We start from the raw sequence: 22,707 nt of genomic DNA on the forward strand, positions 1-22,707 counted from the left end.
AGATATGGCAGCAGTATTCCATCCTTGGACGTACTTGGCTTTTATATAGATAGAGAATTGCATCAGTAGTGAGATATCTTCTGGAACGGTAGAAGGATCCCACCATCTTTCCAGCGACCTTGGCAACAGACTTGATGTACGTGTTCCATTTCAGATCAGGAGTAAAGATCAAACCCAGAAGCTTGTCAAAACACGGGGCCTCTCCCAGACGAGAGCCATCCATCCCAATATATGTCAGATGGGGATCAGAGCGTTGATGATGTAAGGATAGGAGTTTGTTTTCGTTTTTTTCTTGCTCACATGCCCTTATTCTGATATCAGTGGACTTTTTTTTCTACCAAAACGGTCATTAATGATGTGTTTTTTTATGTTTAACTTCTTTCAAACTTGATATAAATTATTGCACAATATAAATAATTAAATTAAAACAAAATTCTTTTTTATTTCGAATTATTTAATAAATTTTAAAAGTTATTCTAGTAAATTACGGTGCCTAACAATTTAATAAACAAAAATACCGTAAAAACTAAATTTATACTATCAAAATAATTCGGGCACTTCTGCATGACAGTGACATATTAACAACAAAGACGAGTTTTCAACCCGTTCTTCAAAAGAACTGTCGTCTTGCGGCCATTATGTGAACCTCAAATATAAACAAGTGTTTTTTTTTTTTTTTTTAAATAAACCTGAACAGATTTATATTCGTTCACGACGGTATCTACTGTGCTTATCATCTCTTCTCTGCCATTGTCGTTTTTCATCTTTTTCTTGCCTGTGTCATCTTTTAGGTGTAGGGTCGATTACCATTGACATTCGGCTCCGCAACACATGAAAAAAAAAATAATAGCTTTTTCAAATTTAGTAATCAAGTAAAAAATGGCATTTTCACTTGATTAAATAATTCGAAATAAGAAAAATGATTTTTATTTTAATTAAATTATTTTTACTGTGCAATAATTTATATCAGTTTGAAATAGGTTAAACTTAAAAAAACAAAAAAAAACATTGTTAACGACTGTTTTGGTAGAAAAAACAAGTTTACTGATATCGGTCTGCTGCTATCAATTCAGAATAGGGGCATGTGAGTGAGAAAAGGCGAAAGTAGAATCAGGGAGACATCTGTTACAGGAGAACCGCTTATTCTTCTGTTCTAATACATAGCCTAGATCTGATCTGTCAAGATAATCGTAGAGCACATACAGCACCTATCATTTTGCCAATGGGTCGTCAAAATATAGGTGTGGGTTATTAAAGGATTTTGTCAATATGGGTGGGGATGTTTATTTTGCTAATAGTTTGAGATTTTCTAAAATTCATTTTTGTTTTAAGGTATAAATTAAGCTAAATCTTATACTTAAATACTTATTTTCCATGTTTGCTCATTTAAAATACTGCCAATTTGCAACATTTTTCTAGTGTTGTACTAAAAAGGTATTAGAATAAAAAAAAAACAATGAAAAATTTCCGTTTTAATCAAACGTTTTTACCAATATATTTTTAAAAGTGTTTGAAGGCTATGACAACGCAGTTTGGTAGAAAAACACTTATGAATATGAGACAGATTAATAAATAAATGGTGATATTGTAAGATGAAAAAAAAAAAATTTTGATAAGTTTTTTATTTACTAACATAATATATTGAACCAGTCATGTTATATTTTTTTAATTTTCAAGGTAAATCTTATCTTTAGAAAGAAAAATATTTTGTTGAGAAATTAATCTTTAAAATGTATTTTTAAAATAGCATAAAATTGTTAGTACAATAATTTACAGTATTTTATTTGTTATAAAAACATTTCTTTAGTTAATTAGCATTAAAAATTAATTTTAATAACTTTCTTTAAATGATAATAATAACAATAATGATAATAAAAATAATAATAACCAAATAAAAGGGGATGGAAAGACCGAGGAGAGAAAGCACTAACCACACCCCTGCTAGTTGAGTGGAAAGAGGACTGAGACCTTGCGAAGACATTGCCATCAAAATTCCAGTGAAGACTAACGAGAAATCAATGGTAAGCGGCTGTTGCGATAATGCAAATTCTTTTACAAAGGTTATCGAAAGAGGTGGACAGTACTGGGAATCTGGGAGACTTGTTGTCACTCAGACTCCAGGGAACACCACAAGTTATTCTCAAAGAGCAATCTTTGATGATGGCTTGTGTGACTACTCCTAGTAAGTAAGTAAGTAGTAGTAGTAATAATAATAATAGTAGTAGTAGTAGTAGTAGTAGTAGTAGTCTTTTGGCTTTGGCAAAATGTAGTATCTCCTCTGGTTCAAAACTAAACCTTTTCTGTTTTGGTTAGTGAAGAAAAAATCCTAGCCTAAGGTAATTTTTAATTTTGTTCCAAGCCAGAATGAAGTGAAGAAGAAATCCTAGCCTAAGGTAATTTTTAATTTTGTTCCAAGCCAGAGTACCCCTTTTTGGGGAGTTGAAATTTCCCATATTAAAAACCAACCTTTTGTAACTTTTCTCTTGTAAATACACACAGCATCAACAATAATGTCAAAATTGTATGCAAAAATAAATTGTCCATTAATTAAAAAAGGGTGTATTTATTTATTCAGCAATATTTATTTTTAATGGAAATCGCTCCAGACAATGTGTGAAGCTACTTGATATAAACAGATAACAAGAGTGAAAGATGATTATCTAAAAGACAAGAGATGTCTATTAACCTTAGTCATGAAAAGACCAAGGCTATAAGTAGGAGGAAAACAATCAGCAAGCTTGCAGTTCTTGGGAAAAAGCTATTGGAATAGAAAATTGTATTACAATAAGACATCTAAACAGTGAATTGATGGAGACTACTAGACTATAGAGTCAAACAAGCTGAAACAAAAGAAGCAGAAAATAGACCAGATGGTTCTGAAGAACACATACTCGTCATAAACAGAAAAAAGTTTAAATTTTTAAGAAAATGATTTCAAAAGTCAGTGACTTGATTCCACAAGAGAGGCTTTTTCTAAACAATTGCCTGTCTAAGAAAAATTGTTCATTATAAATGTGGCACCGAGTTGAAAAATCACTTACTTTGATGTTAAAAACTACGAAGGTCAGAATTTTCATGTGTACCCCACTGCTTTCTCATTACATTTACTACAATTATAAAAAATCCCAAAATTTGTTTTCATTTTTAGTAATTTAATCATATAAAAAAAAAAAAAATTAATTATTTTTAGCATAGAGCTCTAACACCACTCTTTAGTCCCAAATGCATTTGTTCATGCTCCACTCCAGTTGCATATAAAAAAGAGCTCTCTTTTCCTTTTTTAAGGGCTCTGTAAAATCCTGGGTGTCAATCTAGATTAAATTTTTTAGCCCAAACTGAATACTCTTCTAAAATAAGTGTTTTGTTTTATTTTTCACATTTTTTTTTATTTTTACATTTGCAGAAACTTTGAAGGCCAAAATAAGGTCAATTCTTTTTTTCAGCTTGTTAATTTTTTTCCTTTCTTAAACTTGCTTGATTCTGTTGCCGGCATTGGTTCCCTCCTTCCTCAATTACATCTTAGAATTAGGCACTCACCGGAGCATTTACTGTGTTGAGTGCATGTGAAATTGCAAATAAAATACCAAATCTAAAAATATTATAGTTGATTTTATTTATTTCAAGCATGGTTGAATTCTATTTGGCCCAAAAGAACTATTTTGAAAGAATTTTATTTGAACTTATGGAAGTTCTATCACCCGCCAATGAACACAAGTAGCCATTATAGCTAGGACAAGAAAATATCAAGGTATAAAGTCTCTGATTGATAAAGAATCCATCATAAGGTCAAAAACATAAATAATAGATCATTTTTATAATTATTAAAATTGAAGATTAAAATCACTTGGAAGCTATATATCTATAAAAGTGAAAATGTCTGTCTGTCTGTCTGTTTGCGTACATTTCCCTACACAGTCTAAAGATTCGAAATGTGATATATACGGTAGTGAGATTTGGGAAAATCTTTGTAATCCGTTTTCGGTCAGAAATTTGGCTGTTAAGGGGTCAAAGTTCAACGATTTGACCACTGAGAACTCTACCAAACTCCTCTGCCAATTTTGGGTATAAATAATTGAAATTTTAAATATAGGTTCCTTGGACATGGATCTAACTTAATAACTTCATTGGAGCCCAAAACAATAAATATTAAGGGGTCATAATAGGGGTCGAAGTTAAAAAAAAATTGACCTCTGTGATCTCTACCAAATTACTAAAGACAATTTCTGGTGTAAACATTTGAAATTTTGCATAAAGGGTATTCAGAGATAGGGCAAGCTTTTTAATTGGTTTGGGTCGAAAATTTGAGCTACAAATATATAAGTTTATATATATATGTTTGCAAAATATATATATGTTTGCAAATTGGCTAAAAACATTAATTTCTTCACCCTGAACTGGGCACTTTTCTATAGGGAGGGGTGGCTTTTTTCGCCGATATTTTCGAAAGTCATCCCCTCTTTTCGATTGTCTAGCTTTAATTTAAACCTACGTCAATTCCGGTTTGGCAGTGGTCGTAACAGCAAAGACATCACATTTTTTTCGGTATGGGTTCGAGCCTGCCTTCCTACTACCACTTTTTTTTTTTTTGCTCAACACACACCTCCAAACACCAGAGCAACGCCGGGCACCCATGCTAGTAAGAAATAAAATATATAGTGGAACTCTTTTTTTTTTTATTAGGTCTTAAGGTATGTCAACTACTAGTAAGTAAAATAAAAATGGAAGCAAGGAAAGTGAATAACTCGAGATTCAAATTAAAATATTTTATTACATAAACTTTGAAAAAAAAATAAAAATATAAAATAATATTTATAGTTAAAAAATGTACAAAAACATAAGTTTAAAAAACAAACTTCTTTATATATAACAAAACAAATTCAATTATGGCATTGCAATAAAATGTTTTTCCCCTTTATAAAAATATAAAACAAATATTTTGTATTTGTTTTCATAGCTAAAAAAGCTATGAAGTAAAAATGACTAGTATAAGATTAAAAAAAAAAACACAAAAACAAAAACAAAAAAACCCAAACATTTTACACACATAAAAAATTAGTCTCCTTAAAAAACCGGTGTTTTATTGTCTATAAACATCCTTCAACCTTTCAACTATATATAATCTTACAGACAAGAAATTGTCATGTATATATTTATATTTTGTCTGTAACACTAATTGAACCAGAGATACACTTTCATTAAAAATCTCTGGACCCTGAAATGTGACAATGATGCAGCAATTCAATGTGTTGGGCCACTGTAGTCTATATAAATTCGAGGCCCCTTGACATGATAATATGCCAATTTTTTCTTTGACAAATTTATTGAATTAACCTGTCCATTTTGGTACAAATCCAGAGTCATAATCATTAAATTACTTCAGCAATATATGGAGTCAATAAGAATTAAGATACTCATAAGAAACAAGTTTATTTTTTAATTATTAAATATATACTTTAATTGAGCAAAGAGATTACATCGGCCAAAACGTTGTGAGTATAACACTTAAGATGAGAACAGTAGTTCGAATAAATAAAAAAAAATAAATAAAAATTTAAAAAAAAAAAAATACAAATTATCAATCCTCATCTCAAAAATTCAGAAACATACTACTTTTGTGGGATGTCATTTTGAGCGTTTGTCCATAGCAAGGAAGACAGAGCAAAGATTCATCATTAGGAAAACCAAAATGCTTTCACGAATTACATTATGCAAGCACATCTGTGATGACAACATCCTAAGATGCTCCAGCATAACTGATCGAAGGCAAGATGAAAGGTTTAAATGAGAAGTTGTCATGAAGTGACTGAGAGAAAGGTAAATGTCTTGCACAATGATCTTCATAAAAGTGACCTTCATTCGGACTAAGCCTTGAAATGTGTTGAGTTGAGACAAAAATCCGTTGTGAAACCCGCCATGTGGACAAATGCAAAAGAACAGCTGATAGGTTTCTGAATTATTGAGATGAAGATTGATAATTCATATTATTTAGATTCTATGGACTACTGTTCTCATCTTGAGTGTTATTCACATGATGTTTTGGTTAATGTAACCTCCAACCTCTTTCAGGTCTATCTTGTCAAACATGGCAGATCTTTCTGTCAAACATTGGGGGGTGGGGGATTAAATTATTAATCCTCATCTCAAAAATTCAGAAGCTTAACCTGTAATCTATTTCTTACTTTCTTTTTCAAAGTTCTAATCTTTTGCCAGTTTTTTTTTTTTTTTTTTTTTGCGAATACTTATGAAGTTCACCAATTTGAACAGAGCATTTAAATTCAATCATTAATTACAAGATTATTTGATTGTCTGACTAAAAAAAGCAAAAAAAATGATATAATCAAATAAAGTAGAACCCATCCACGGACGGATGTTCTAATATATGAGAAAAAAAAAAAAAAAAAAAAAAGAGATTGGATTTAATTAAAAGTAACCCACTGTGTAATGGTGGTCAAATCTTAAGTGGGATATTTTAACTGGGTCAAAGTGGACATTCGTAGTAGTGGTAACTAGGGGATAACTTCACATTCCTCAAGGTGAACTAATTTGGGTCTTAACACTGCATGCATTTTAAGGTTATATCTATAACCCATAATGGAGGTTCTCAAAATACAATACTTTCAGAATTCAGTTTGGTTTATACAAATCCTCATTTATTTGAGATTATTTTGTTTGTTTTAAGTGTAGCAGTCTTGAATATTAACATTTCTTTATTTTTTGCAGAGAATAACCCCTGTGGGATGATTTGGTCATACAATGATCATTCAGCTTCCAGGGTGTATTAATTTTTTTGAATGAACCTTTCAAGCACTACTTTGAGATCCTTTGGGATTTACTAGTCAGAAAACTTCTGGGCAACAATGCAGAAAGACATCCCCTCTCCTGCCTCTTTCGCTTAGATGTTGAGCAAAGCAATCTTGACTTAAAGAGAGATTTTCAGCAGGCAACCAACTTTGTCACACTTCTATTCCTTTCTTCACTGTTAAAACTTGGCAACCTACACCCAAGAATGCTTAGCTACATATATTGTTTATAGAAGGACTATCCTACTCCCTTTCATTTGATGATTTTTACAAAATATAGGGCTTGGTTTTACAGACCAGGTGAGGACCAAACTTCTATAAAGCTGGACGGCAAAAAAAAAAAAAATAAATAAATAAAAAAATATATACTAAGTAATAGTTCATAAACAAAAGAAAGTTTCTTTGTAAAATATAAAATAAAATGATCTGGAGAATAAGTTCATTAAAAGAATTCTCCCATTAAGTTTTGATATGTAAAAGTTTCAGTGTAATTGTCTACATCACATTTCCCCTTTGTATCTTTCGGCTATAAACATTTCCAAATTTTATTTTATGCTGGTGCTGATCATGGAAATTAATTAAAAAATATGGATATGATAGAAATGGTGAAAATATGATTATAATATTAAGCTTGTGTTCATCTAAAATAAGTAGAAGCAGCTTTTGGTTTATTTAATAGTAAGTGAGGAAAGTGAACAAATGTTTGGATGAATTTTTTTCTCAAAAGCTTACAGTCTAACTTGTGCATACTGCCCTCCCCACACACGCACACACACTGTTTGTAAACTTGATAATTTTGGAAAATGTCATTTGAATTTCAAAATATGAATTTAGAAGGAAAACGAACCAGAAAGATCTTTTTGATTTATTAACTTTTTCTTATCTTTGTATGGGGAAAAAGATGGGTAGAAAAGAAAAAAGAGAGGAAGTAGTGAGACTGAAATGATATACAAAAGAGAGAGGGTCAAAGAAAATGAAAAAAAAAAAAAAAAAAAACTTGATATTTTGAAAATGTTATTTAAATTTGAAATTATGAATTTAGAAAACGAAACACAAAAAAACAAAACAAACATAGATAAAAAAAAAAAGCAGGAAAAAAGCGGAGAAGAAGGGAGACTGAAAAGATATACAAAAGAGAGAAGGTTAAAGAAAATGGAAACAATCAATGAAGGTATAAAAGAACTAAAAGTTGGAAAATGTACAAAAATACAAAATTAAAAAAAAAAAAAAAAAAAATGTTCATAAGGACAAACAATAGAAATTAAAATAAATATATAAAGCTGCTTCATAAAAAGATTTGAATTATAATGATCAGATGCTAAGTTTTTTTGAAAAAAAAACATCCTTCAATTGCAGAAGGTGTCACTGAATATAGAACAGCCATCTTAGAATAGCCTCACCAGCATGCAAAATCAATGTAAACACAAGAGCCATTTTGAAATTATCCTGGAGTTTATGTTATATATATATATATATATATATATATATATGAGGCAGTAAGTTTTTTTTTTTTTTTCATTTAAAGAAACGTTAAAAACACTTCTGCTTAATTATACCCTGTTTGATTTGTCTTTTTTATCTTTGAGTGGAAAAAAAAGGAAAAAGAAATATAAGTTCCATGTGTATCACAAACGTTTTCCATTCTTCATTGACTAATCAGCAAATGGACAAAAAAGCTGGATAAAAAGAGAATATCAACAAGTAGTTGTGAAATGAGTGCTTGAAGACAGTGAAGTGCCAGGAGATCGTTTTCAGACTTTAGAAGAGACTTTAAACTTCTTGATTTTAACACAAAAATGACAAGAAAAAAATAAGGTATAATTAAACAGAGCTTTGTTATTTTTTTAACAGTGTTTGCTTAAATATAAGAGGTTGGTTTACTTTGATCAAAGTATTATGTGTTGTGAATAGTCTTGTATAAATGACATACATAAAATGGTTTTATGCTTCGAAAAAAACAAACAAAAAAAAACAACAAAAAAAAAACAGCCAAATCAAAACATACACAATTCAGTATAATCAAACCCACAAAATTATGTATCCACTTCAGTACGATCAGCTCTATTAGTTATGGGCAGTCATTCAGTGACCAAGGACATTCAAGAATAACCCAATTGTACATGTTATGGTACAGATAACCCTTTTCAGTTCTCAAATGATTCAGTAATACTAAATTAAAGAAGTTGGAACTTGATAGGTGGTATTCACACAATGACTAAATGTATTTGTGCACAATGTTGCCATGTAACAATAATTCACAGCTAAATAACTTTAATTATCCAAATTAAAAAAGAACAAGCAAAGTTGCTTTTCTTTGTTAACTAGAGTACACTCTAGTAAAATTGCAGTATTAAATTTCTGCTCCACTCCCCAAATGGTAGGTCACTTTTTCTGTAAGGTTTTATGAAAATCATAGTTACATGAATACATGAAATAAACTCCTCTCTCTCAAAAATAATAAAATAAACAAATAAAAATAAATAAAAAAAAACCTGGCAGACAATGAGAGATGTGTGTGCTTTAGATTAAAATTGAATTTTAAAACTTATAAAAAAAAAAATAAATAAAAATAAGGCACGCCTTTCCTTAATCTTACCACTAACCCCAAGTCTAAGTGGAAATAACAAGTTTTGTAAATCTCTCGCTGTGTTATGTTTTTTTTTCTTCTGTAGCACATGGTTATGTGACTTAGCATTTGGGAGGGAACAAGAATTGAAAAGAAAATGTATAATTTATTTTTTTTCTTTTATGAAATCATTTTAGAAACACATTGGTAACATCATACAGAGGTGGAATAAATGAATTGGCATTGAAAAGGATGGAGAATAACCTGAAAAGATGCTCTTTAGATCTTCATTTAAATGAGTTAATATTATGCTCAATAACCTGGTATGTTAGAATTGAAATAAAAAATAAATAAATAAATGTTTATAAAAATTGAAGAAAAACAAAAATTTACAAACTTGATAAGATTCATTATTACACAATTTTGAAATTGTAATGCCCAAAACAATCTTTTACATAAAGTCATATTCTTCCTCTATGAAAATGAGTGAGAAACTACACAACATATGCTTACAAATATTGCTTCATGGATTGAGAGTGGCCTTGGTGGTTATTGTGTAAAAAAAAAAAAATTAGAACTTATCCAACTTCCAATGAAAGAAAACCTGCTTTAAAGTTTTATGTTTCTAATTACAAGATTCACTCCCGAACTAATTAACCGAGGATTATGAATTTTGGAACACAGCTATTAGGCCTAAGAGATGGCTAAATTTAGTATCATGCAAAAAGGAGTGAAAGTCTTTCTTAAAATTCAGATACCTCAGATTTGTGAAATTTTAATAATAGGTATTAGACATCAATAAATATTGATGAAATTTCAATTTCTTTTAAGTATTTTTTTTCTACCATTTGAAAATTTGAATTTTTCAGATTTGTATTATTCATAATCATTAGACACTAATTAAGCAAAATTCCCTGAATTTAAGTTTCTTAAGACTCCTTAAGGTAAAAGCATAAATATTTAGACATTTTCTAGAAAAAATTTGTAATGGATTTCAATAAAAATTGGAATAAGGATTCTAGACATAAAGTTTAGTATAATTATATCTTGATTTTAATTTTCATTAAAGGGACAAAGTGGTACAAAACTTCTGTCAGGGAAATTTTACCTGTCCTGGGAAGTATGTATGCATATATAACACATAATACAAAGTCAGAGTTCAGCAACCACGTCTTTTGTAATTTTCTGATCAATCATTTTATCAACACTAGGTATCCAAAATACAGAGTATACCTTTGATTTTCTACTGATTGACTTATCAGAAAAAAAAAAAAAAAAAAAAAAAAAATGTATCCAAAACAAAACTCACATTATTAAAGCATTTATATATGCAAGTTCAATTAGGAATATAAGTATTATATATTATTGTTTTATTAGAATCCTTTGGAATGAGTAATTTGTATTAAGAAGACAGTGGGTTTACTCAATGCCCATGTGAGTAAGGCTTGGACAGTGCCTGAATCATTAAGTCATCGACAAGAGACTGTTTTTTACTGAATTCAACTTTGAATGAGAAGTTTGCAGTTGAGAGCACCTTTCTCAATCTTATTTTCAATTCTTCAATTGAAAGTTATCATAGACAGAAGGGTGAAAGTTTTGCTGAATGCTAACTTGTGCTAAAAAGTTCCAGTCACAGTAACCTTTCAGCCTAGAAAGATATTGTAAAAGGATTTAGAAGGTTTGGGCCTTTTTAACAAAGCACATCCATTAAATACCATCAATTATGCAAAAATGTAATGTTTTACCAGCATTTTGTTTAATTTTCAAGTGATTATCATGCAATGCTTAGGGAAGCCATGATTATTTTTCATTCAATGTCTTATGGGGGTCAAAATCAACCTCAGCAGAACATACTGAACAGAGTGAACACTGTTTCTTTTGAACTGAAGAAACTTTAAAATGTAATATATATATATATATATATATATATATATATATATATATATCCAAGTAGGTAAGATTTATTTTTTGTGTATATATTTTTTTTTTTTACCTCTTTTTAAAAACTTTTATTTTTATTCGGTTGGCTCTTGTTAAAAATGCTTGAGGATTCTGTTTGGATGGCTTGCTCAATAACACACCATGCCTTCATCTTTAGTAAACTTCAGTAATTTTGGATTTATGTTATCGAGGTAACATTTTGTATGATTCTTGAGCAGTCAGTTTTCCTAGATGTAGCTTACGTAATTGATAATGTCACCCTGCTGTTAGCTAGAGAGAAATTAAAAATGGCGTTTCTCATGATTCTGGCCTTTAAAAATAAATGAATGGTAACATTAAATGCTTAGACTTTCTTTTAACAATTACAAAAACCTCAACTACCAATTACCATGACAAATACTCCTACTGGAGAGCTCATTCTCCAAACTCTTTGGTTTGACATTCACAGGTAACATTAATTAGAACAAATACATTGAGGATATTGCCAAATATTTACAAAGTCACAATTTGCATATGCATAGAGTACTGTTGCTACATATGGGCTAGTCTCACTGAGCCGGAAAAAAAAAAAAAAAAAAAAAAAAAAGAGACTCAAATCAAATTGGTCTAACACTGTCTGCCAAGCTCAGACCTCTGTCCTATCACCACAATATTGAATCCCTGTGCCCGTTATACAAGTACTATAATGGAATAAACTCTTAGCACAATGTATATACTCCCGACTAACCTATCAAGCAGCAAAATCCCACCCCTTCATTGTTGAGGACCCTAGATGCTAGAAAATGTTTTTTTTACTCTAATAGTTTCTTCCTTTGGCTGCTAGGTTTTAGAATTTTCTCTATTTTCTGCTTCCCTGACTGTACTAACCTGGAGAAGTTTAAATGTAATATGAACAGACATCTTGCTTAACTCTCCACACCCCCTTATTAGATATAATCCCAAATAGTAGTCTCTTATACTCAATTACCAGCACAACTTGTTGGGGGGGGGGTTGTTTTACGGCATATCAACCTTTTTCAGGTTATTTAATGCCGAATCTAGTTATTTTGAGGAATGATTTTTAATGGAGTATATATATATTTTTTTTTTTTTTTTTTTTTTTTACGTCAGATTCTATTTAACCCATAGTTGGGACCCTAACAGGTACTACCACTCCGGGTCAGAGTGGACCTGGGAGCAATGGCAATTAAAGGGTGGCTCCACACTCCCCAAAGCCCGCAAGGTGGGGCCTCACCATCGGATATAGTTTTAGGTCATATCCAGGACCTGTTGGGGAGGGGGGGGGTGAAAAAATAATATAGCCAAAACTACAATTTCTATCTTCCGAATGATTATAAAACAGTGCAACTAATAAATCCCTGGGCAATGTGTAATACAGCTAGTACAATTATATTTGATGCATTTTTAAACAAATAGATAAATGTTTGCAATATTTTAAAACGTTTCTCATTCGTGATGAATAAAGCAATATCTGGACTTAGTTTTTATGATAATAAAAGTGTTAGTCAATGTTTGTGCGTTATTGAGATTGATATGTTAATAATTAGATATGTTCAAACAAGTTTCAGTAAGGGTTAAATTTTTTTTTTCAAGGAATCTAAAGAAATCACTAAAATTTTCATTCCATTCCATCTGAGGTCAGTAGGTGCAATTATCAGTTAGGTCCATAAAATAGAAATATATTAAAATACAAAGAATGAAGCTTGTTTTATTGTTTTATAGATTTTCTTTTAGAAAACAAAGAAACAAAACGGAAAAAAAAACATCTCAGAAAAGAGGTTATTTAAAGACGTTAAAGCATTTAAATAATTTTAAATTATTTTAATTTTTAAAGATTTAAAATAAATGTGTTCAAATTCGTTATATATTTATTATTTCATGTATTATCTACACAAAACGCTATGAGTTATTACATTATTTTATATATCAATTTTAGCTCAATAATTCCCTATAACTTAAGGATGAAATGCAGAATATTTTGTGTAGCTTAATTGCCATATATTTTCATAATTTACTAATATACAAGTGAAATTACATAAATATTAGAAAAATCCTATGTGAATTAATCTACATTTCCATGATGCTAATCATCTTGTCAGGGGTTCAGATTGTTGAACCTTTGAGGAGACAACATCGAAATATAAATTAATCCATGTAGGCTCTTTCTGGTGTTTATATAATTTCACTTATAGCTCTATTGAGCACCTTTAAAAAAGATTTTTAGTTCAATACATCTGAACTTTAATATATATTTATTAATGTGAGAGAGAGAGAGAGAGAGACACACACACACACACAGTGTCTATCAAACTGTCAATTTTTTTTGTTTACAGACTTGAATTTTTTAGTTATTCAGACCTGTGGAACAAATTGGATTTGTTTTTTAGCAATAAAAGACAAAAAATAAACTGCTAAAAATTGGAACTTGGCAGGCATAAATTGAAATAATGTGTATCCTTTATGCAAGCACAAATATACATTTATGTTGGTTAATTTGTAAAATTTTGATATGCATGTGGCCTTAGCTCAGATGGTAAAGAATAATGCTGGAGAGCTAAAAGTTTTGGTTTCGATTCTAACTGATGACACCCAATATTTTTTTTTTTGTAAACTGTTGAAATCATTATATACTGATTGAGTACTATAATATAATCAATAGATTAATAGCTCTATATTAAATACGAAATCTACATAAATTAAAATATATTTAAGCATGTTGACCAGGTAACATTATGCGACCTGCTAGTATATATACATATATAAGAAAACACTACCGGGTTAACAGTTTTTTATTTTTTTTTTACTTGACCTCATATTGCAAATCTCATCCTTTACTTTTCTTTCAAGGCAAAAATTGTAACTATGATTATATTTTAATTCATTTTCACAATATATCACTACACGGGCAACGCTGAGTGAATAGTGCTACTGTTATATATTCAGTGAGAATGGTTTTTAAAAATTGATATGAGATTGACTGAAAGACTATTCCTAAAGAGGAATAATAAATACATTATTGTGGTGGTGGGGTTATTTTTTTGTTTCTACTTATAGAAATAAGAGTTAACCAACACTAAGCCAAAATTAAGTATGGCGACACAGAAAGTCTTTCAGTAACTTTATAGTGGAGTAAAATTATTCAGTAGTACGAAAAGAAAAAAGGGTCATAAATAAAGTAATTTTTTTTCAGTGCCTCTCCAGAATTCAAACCAAACATTTTTGCCGCCCTAAACGTAAGGTTAAGTTTTAAAAGTTTGAGTTCTGTAGAAGTTTCTTTTTGGCGCTTCTACATTATTAGAACGAAATTTTGTAGTCGATAAATGTTTATTATTCCTCTTTAGGAATCATCTTTCAGTGAAAGTCTATAAATGGTCCACAAGTAATCTTTTACTATAAAAATCGGAAAAAATCTTTATAATGTACATGTCACTGCATGAAAATGTCATATTCCAAAAATCACGTAAATCAATCAAGTAGTTTTTTTTTTTTATTTAAGAAAATCAAATATGAGACATTTTATCGAAGAAAAACTTAACGCCATCTTTTTTGAATGATACACTGCTAGCGGCATCTATTGGGAGTGTTTGGAATATAGATCGGCAAGGAGCAGACAATTGACTTTCCACACTATAGAAAAAAACCTGGAAAATTAAGACATTTAAGTTTTTGAGGATGTTGAAAACGAAAATAACGTTTAAAATTCCAACAAACAAGTAGTTCCCAAGATATGAAGAATTTTACGTAAATTGAGCACTCACACATTGACGCTCCAACAAAAATTCGGCAAATGTGTGTTTGAGTGATGTAAATTCAAGTGGCCATAAAGTGGGTGATCATTATACGTTAAATTATAGAAAAGTGATTCCCCACTTTCTTTAAACTAACATTTCTTCATATTAGTAATTGTCTGTATTTTTGAGACGAGGTGTTTTCATTGATTGAGATAATCGGACTGACTTCCTCATCTTGGTTGTTAGATTTCTTCATATATTGGAAACTACTTGTTTGCTGGAATTTTAAACGTTATTTTCGTTTTCAACATCCTCAAAAACTTATGTGTTAATTTTCCAAGTTTTTTTTCTAGTGTGGAAAGTCGATTGTCTGCCCCTTGCCGATCTTATATTCTTAACACTCCCAATAGATGTCACTAGCAGTATATCATTCCAAAACAAGATGCGTTAAGTTTTTCTTTGATAAAATGTCTCATAATATTTGATTTTCTTAAATAAAAAAAAACAAAAAAAACTACTTGATCGATTTACGTAATTTTTGGAATATGACATTTTCATGCAGTGACAAGTACGTACATTATAAAGATTTTTTTCAGCTTTTTATAGTAAAAAAAGATTACTTGTGGGCCATTTATTGATTTGCACCCATTTCAGTCAATTATTAAAAAATGAAAATATTAAGAGTTATTGTACGTTCGTTATAGAATAAAGTTTTCATTAAAAAAATCATTTAATTTGATCAAATTTTTTTTTTTTTACAGAGGAAAATCAAGATCGATCAAGTCACAGCCTTCTTGTTTTTCGCGGATGATGAGGGGGGTTGGGCGCCAGGGGAGATAACTCATCAGTGCTTAAAGTTTGTCAAAATTTGACGAGATTTTGAAACATGGGCAGAAAAAAATGGTAAATTTATACAAATACCGTGACAGCGAATTAGTAGAAAAAAATGTACCCTAACCCAGTTTTCAGATTCGTGTTCAGCACACCGAAACGTAACAGAATACTACGTAAAAGATTTTACTAATTCGCTGTCACGGTGTTTGTATAATAATACCGAAAAAATACCTAGATAAATTTGTTTTTTTTTACACTAATTTTACAAATTTTCCATGTCCTTTTAAAATCCGTTTTTCATTTTTTTTTTTTTTTTTTTAATCACCTTTTCATTTAAAAGGCACCACCTCCTCATTCCCGGAAATAGGCAAATGGCGACGAACGAACAATCTCATTAAAATTTGATTTTTCCTCTAAAAAATTACTTGCTTGACACAAATTATTATACCATTATCTTTTGTTTTTACACGCAAATAAAAAATGTTTTAAAACAATTGGTTCTAAATAGGATGTCCCCTAGTACGAAAGGGTGAATGCGGTATTATGGTGAAAGAAGATACTAGCTATTAAGAGAAACTGGTTTAGTTCTAGAATGACAAAGAGGACCCCCCCACACACACACTTTTGAGTTGGCCTTGTGCCTAAGTTTATGTTTAGCATGAATAAAGGATTTAATATCTAAAATTAAGTGATTTTTTTGTATGAAAACTTTATTCCATAACGAGTACGTACAATAACTTTTTTTTTTTTTAATGTCTTGATTAAACTGTACAATTACCCAATTTTCAGTTTCCAGCAGAAAAAAAAGTTTGTAAGCAATAAAAATCCATTATCTTAAATTCATAGAAATTAACAAATTAGAGCGGGAATGAACATTAAGTTCTTGTTTGATGCATTCAAAATAGGCAAATATAGATTTTGAACGTGCGTTCGTTAATAATCAATACTTCACGCGGAACGTGGACCCTGCGTAAACAGATTTTTTTTAAGGCTGCTGCTGCTCTCTGAAATTCGCTAAATGTTTTTTTCACTTTCTTCATATATATATATATATTATATATATTATTTTTTAATCGTTTATTTTTTTAATTTTTTTTTATTAAATTTGATCAATTTCGTGCTTTTTTTAATTTAAAATTATATTTTCACCACTAAATATTTTTATTTTTTGATACATTTAATTTTTCTAGTCAAATAATGCTTTTGGCCTTTTTTTGCCTCAAATAGTAACTTCAAAGTTTTCGTGATTAAATAAACGAATGAAAACCTTTTGTGCATGCACTTTCAGGGAGCAACCATTAAAAAAAAAAAATGTTTACGTAGAGCCCACGGTCCCCATCAAGTACCCCAATAATTAGTAATTAATGCCATAGTAATAAAAATAAACAGACACAGGAGACAAATGTGCGCTTAAACAAGTACTTGACATTTCAGTGCAGGTGACATTTAAAGGGACATAATTCAGACAGCCTTGAATTGCATGAAAAACCAATCATCAAGTTTTAGCAAAGGTTTGTGTTTTTCAAATAAACTCAAAGTGGCTTCCATAATAGTTTAGAAACCAATTAAATTAGTTGCGTTCTAAAGATATCAAAAGTCCAATGTGACCGTTTGTAATGCGTTTTGTTAAGTTACAAATAAAGGTATGGACATTTTTTTTTAATTGGATCTAACTCCAATCGATATGCGAATGAATGAATTGTGGATGCGTGTAAAAGTCTTTTCTCTTTGGCAGTGCATATTAAAAGAAGTGAGCATGAAGCTAGAATGTTCATTAACAAAAACGGTGCTCGTTTAGATTAGTGATGTTTTAAAAATCAACGCATTTTTACTTATTTTTCTACTGGATCATTCTTCGTGATTTTTTGAATTTATACTACTTTCGACATGACACGCAAGTTCATGTTTTTACCCGAAATGCGTTGGTTTTAAGCATTACTAATCTACACAAGTACTACAAAACTTGCCCGTATCAGCTCTACAGAGAGGACTTTGAGTTACTTTTCACTACGCGACTTTTTTTTTTTTTTTTTGCAAACTTTTTTTCTTTCATCTTCCACATGGAACTCAAATATAGTAAATCAATTCGTAGGTCCAAATTGATATAAGCCCGTAAAAATAATAATAGGGTTTCAAAGCGATACACTTAAAACCAGTTTTGAGGTAGAGCTGTTTGGCGTTTTCATTCACTTCAGTCGTGATGAGTTCTATGGCATTGTAACCTTGTTTTTTGCAGAAATTAATAGAGCAGTCCAATAGGTCGCTGGCGATACCCCGTCGCCTAAAATCAGGGTGGACGAACATTCGACGAAGCCAGGCTACTTTGGTCAAGCCGGAATCGAACTCTGCTCGAGGCTTTTTCACAATGGCTATCGTACCGACGACTCGCCCCTTGCATTCAGCGACCCAGAAATGGTTATCGACGTCAGAGAAATACACCGTTTTTACATCGGTCATATCACTGAGGGGAGGCCCGTACAAGTAATAATGAAAGCCGACGATGGTCAATATATAGATGACGGCAAAATAACAGAGTGCGAGAAAGAGCAGCGAGGCGAGCGAGAGTCGCTGTTCGGAATTCAGGTAAAAATAATAGTAAGCACATGTCGGCACAACACCTACAAACGTGATGGAGATCGGACGAAATACAAGAGCTTTAAACAACAGGTTAATATAGTTCAAAGTGCCCAATCTGACCACTTTCCAGGTATCTTTGCTGTCGGCTTCGGTCCAGCTACGGATGTGATGAGGAGAGTCGGCCTGCGAGCTGGCCATCGTCTCTTTCTTTCGGCTTCCGCTTAGTCCATTCATTCGCGATATGACTCTAGCTGCGTCGCTTACGGTACTCCTAAGTTCCTAACATGTCTTTCTTATAGTTGTCTGCACGAGTTATCTGCCCTTTGGAATAACTGCTTGAGCAGCCGAAGCCAAGCATCGATTCTTTCCGACTGTCGAAGGTAGAAGAAGGAGGGGAAAATATTATTCACGTTAACCTCAATCTGGAGGGGGGGGGGGATAAAGAAGAACGATCCAAAACTAGTGGCCCATATTAATATTTTAGCCATCGATTTCTTTTTCGAGTCGACCATGTAGGAATAAATGCATAAAATAATTAAGAAAGTGGTCCCTTCTTTCTTTTTTTTTTTTCAGCAGACGTCCAGACTCCAGAGGTACGCGTCCCCTTTCACTTATATCACTTGCGTTATTTATTTTTTTTTTTTTTTGTACTTTTAATACTGATGAGTCACTACTTTATTGCTTTATTAACAGCAAATGACTACTTGAGGATTTTTTTTTTAAATAGAAATCGCTTCAGACAAGGCATGAAGCCACTTGATGTAAGAAGCTAAAAACAAAAACAAAACTACTACATCAAAGTAAAAAAAAAAAAAAAAACGAAAAAAAGTCAACGATAAGTGCGAAATGTATAGATTCCGACCCAGAAAACAGCAATTCTTCCCCCTTTGTCAGGAATGTGAGGACTAAAGGACCAAATAAGGAAAGCAAAAGTTACAACACTGCCAAAAATCAACCAGAGGTTCATTTTTTATTCTCCTTAGGTTAATAAGATTTTCAGTGTGATAATGAACAATGCTACGAGAGGATTGGGAATGATGGGTGAGATGGACCAAATTTGTTTATTCAAGAGGATGACTCAACAGATATTTGTTGAATTCGATTGAACATGATAGTGTGAAGAAAATTTTATCCGCTATGTCCCACGCAATTCTTCTTAGCTTGATACCTGCAACATAGATAAAGAGAAAGAAACATTCATGGGAGAAAAGAATAGAAAAAAAAAAAAAGAACTTGAAAAAAATTATTTTTTATTAAAGTGAAAGTTCTGATAGGAAATAGTCTGTAATCTGCTGGTGAGTTGTACACCTGTCTTACAAGCGAAATCCTTGTATCATAACATTTTCGAAAGAGTAGAGCAGAGCAGAGAGAGAGAGAGAGAGAGAGAGGGTGAATTCACTTACTGAAGGCAATTCAAAGTTCATATAAATCCATTTTAGAAAGTGTATTAGTTCCTTTTTTTTTTTAGTCCGATTCCTTTTTTAAGAATCAATCATCATCATCTCCTCGTTTAAGTGGTATCCACTACTCCTTTAGACTCTATTAGCTTTCTTAATCATAGTTCTTTTTTTTTTTTTTTTTACATGGTGGTCACCACTTATTAAGGCCCGGAAGCCACTCGGGGATAAGGGTTTTTGCGTGTACAGTAATCAATGGGATAGTATCGTAGTAATCGTTAGTATTGGAGATTTGATAAAGTGTCTTACTTAAGGGGGTAGTTCATCAGGAATTTGTTTATGTTAGACTTGAAGACATCCAAGTTGTAGTCAGGTGGGAAACAGGCAAACGGAAGAGAGTTCCACAGGCGTGCACTTCTAAGAAAGAAGCTTTGTTCATGGAATCTATGTTTTGATTTGAGCACAGATAAAGAGTGGGGAAAATTTTTGACAGTGGTTTCAACTAGCCAGGTGTTTACTGTGAAAGATTGGCGAGGGAGGGACCAGAGATTGGAGTTCAGACGAGCACTTGCCATGTGTTGCAATATTTTGGTTGTATTAATGGGGTAAGTATTTATTTTCAGAAAAATATGTACAGAATATTTTTTAGAAAAATTTGGCACAAGACCGAACATGGGGGAGGGGGAAGGGCGGTCTTCTTTGTCTAAAGCTAACTAATCTAACCTAACTAGTTCCTACATTCACTCTACTTTCACCACAATACCACATTCATACTATACATCCATCAGCGTATACATCCTTCGTCATTCAACATAAGAACATCATACCATGGTAAACTAATTAAAACCCATAAGAAAAGGGGGGTTTGGGATATAAAAATTTTATAGTACAAAATACAATGAGGTATATACAATGTTAGTAACAAAAGACCCCCCTGTTACTAAACTGTGGCAGGTGCGCTGATTCGCCAGTCGAAAAAGGTGATGCGGGTCCGAACGCTTTATTTCAACACCTTTTACGAAAACTTCGAAAGGAGACCCGCATCTCTGGCGAATCAAGCGATCTGTCACCTAAATTGGGGAAGGGAGCGGGGCTAAAAAAAACAAAAAAAAAACGGGACAAACTTAAAAAGGGCCTAATGATCTCTATCACACACTAGTTAGGTTATGAACACAGGAGCCTAAAAAATGGTCCTAATCTTGCCTAAACCGTGACCTACTCTAGACTTTAAACGAGTCAGGGCTGACGTTTGTTTCTGTTACCCAAAATTCTTTACCTAAGGGACATCCAAGAACCAGTCAAGACTTGCTTCTCTCACCCGACACACACACGCAACTGACACCCACCTTTCAACAAAGTCTGACGAAGAGAGTCTAACTCTCTCAGCCTTGATACGATTCTTCAAATGATAACGGAAGATTCGTATAAGGTCGAGGGGAGCGAAGTCCTCAGATCCGTAGACGACTCTCATACGTGTTTTCCAAATGACACCTCTCATAACTGCTAGCAAGGTCAAACACAATTCTTTTCTAATCCTATCTGTTGTCGGAGCCCAATTGCTACATACATTGATAGGAACCAAAGTTAACAACGATATGTTCAGTATGCGGACCATGAGACCTGTAACAAACTCAATCAGCGGCACCACGATGCGACAGTAGACGAAGGCGTGACATAAAGTCTTGACCTCATCGCCGCATCGCTTGCAAATAGGCGAAACCGCCAAGCCAGCTGAGTGAAGTCTCTTACTGACCCAGAGAGCATCCCAAATTACCAGCCAGGTCAAGGATGCCTCGTCATTAGTGAGGCATCCTGACCCAGGCACCCAAGGCCAGATTGAGCGGAGCTACCCCTTCGTCAAAGGGAGCCCCTCACCAATAACATCCCTTACGGATCCTCTCACTAGCACCCGATATAATGCCTTTCGGGACAACAGCAGAGCGTTGGAGAGGCTTTCCTTAACTCTTAAGAGGAACTTCAGCGCGCGCCGGCACTTGCGGTAGAAGGGGCATTCACCTCGGGGCAACCTGTGTGCCTCCCCCTTGGACTTATGCACCCCTCTCAAAGCCAGAAAGGCTTTCTTGGTGTCCTCCATCTAGAGGGCACCGTCTTCCCTATCCTGTGTGCACATTTGATCTAGGTAGTAGAGCCGTAATGTGTGGAGCCGAATCTCCACGTTTGGCATACCTAGACCGCCTTCAGAAGGATGTAGGTAGCAGACATCGCGACAGACCATGGGGGCTTTTCCAAGCCATAAAAAGTTGAAAAGAGCCCTCTGCAAATATAGCAGTGTATCTGACGGGATTGGAAGCACTGATAGACGATAAATGAAGATTGGATAGATGTGGGTATTACACACCTCCGCTCTCCCCTTTAATGAAAGGTTTCTACTGATGCACAGCGCAGCTGCGGATCGGACCGCTTTCAGAACCTCCGACCAATTTTTCTCCAGCTGGAGATCAAGACCAAACCAGATGCCGAGTATCTTGCAAGGCCCGGCGCTCCAACTAAAGGGTCCCTGAAGGGGCATACCCCTCGAGGCACCGATGCGCAAACCTGAAGACTTGTCGCAGTTAATTTTGGCCCCTGTTACCGATTCATACAATCTGATTTCTACACCGACGACACTAATCTCAGCATTGCTCGTTACAAGCACAGTTACGTCGTCGGCATAGGCGGAGTACTTTACCTGGGCATCCGCATCTGGCAAAGTGATTCTGCGTAGGACCGGGTTCACCCTTAGCTTGCGTAAAAATGGCTCTATTGCGAGCACGTACAGCATGGGTGATAACGGGCACCCTTGACGAATTGATCGTGACAAACTGAAGGGTCTCGACCTCCTCCCATTTACTTCTACCATC

The 22,707-nt window shown here is 32.8% G+C and overlaps 1 protein-coding gene across 2 annotated transcripts in view; it reads left to right on the top strand.

The window, feature by feature from the left end:
- The first annotated feature begins 2,002 nt into the window (after positions 1-2,002).
- The window catches only part of LOC145285970 (thioredoxin domain-containing protein 6-like), a 140,646-nt gene continuing 119,941 nt past the window's right edge, over positions 2,003-22,707 (top strand). The window contains exon 1 of one of the 2 annotated variants that reach the window (XM_080134512.1): positions 2,003-2,021. In XM_080134512.1, the coding sequence (XP_079990638.1) occupies positions 2,019-2,021 (3 nt within the window). In that variant the 5' untranslated portion in view covers positions 2,003-2,018. Of the gene's footprint in view, positions 2,022-19,023; positions 19,043-22,707 lie in introns of those variants that run through there. The other variant, XM_080134514.1, reaches the window with a different exon arrangement.

Source organism: Euprymna scolopes, chromosome 10 (assembly GCF_053919585.1).
Source record: "Euprymna scolopes isolate OS-2025 chromosome 10, ASM5391958v1, whole genome shotgun sequence".
NCBI lineage: Eukaryota > Metazoa > Mollusca > Cephalopoda > Sepiida > Sepiolidae > Euprymna > Euprymna scolopes.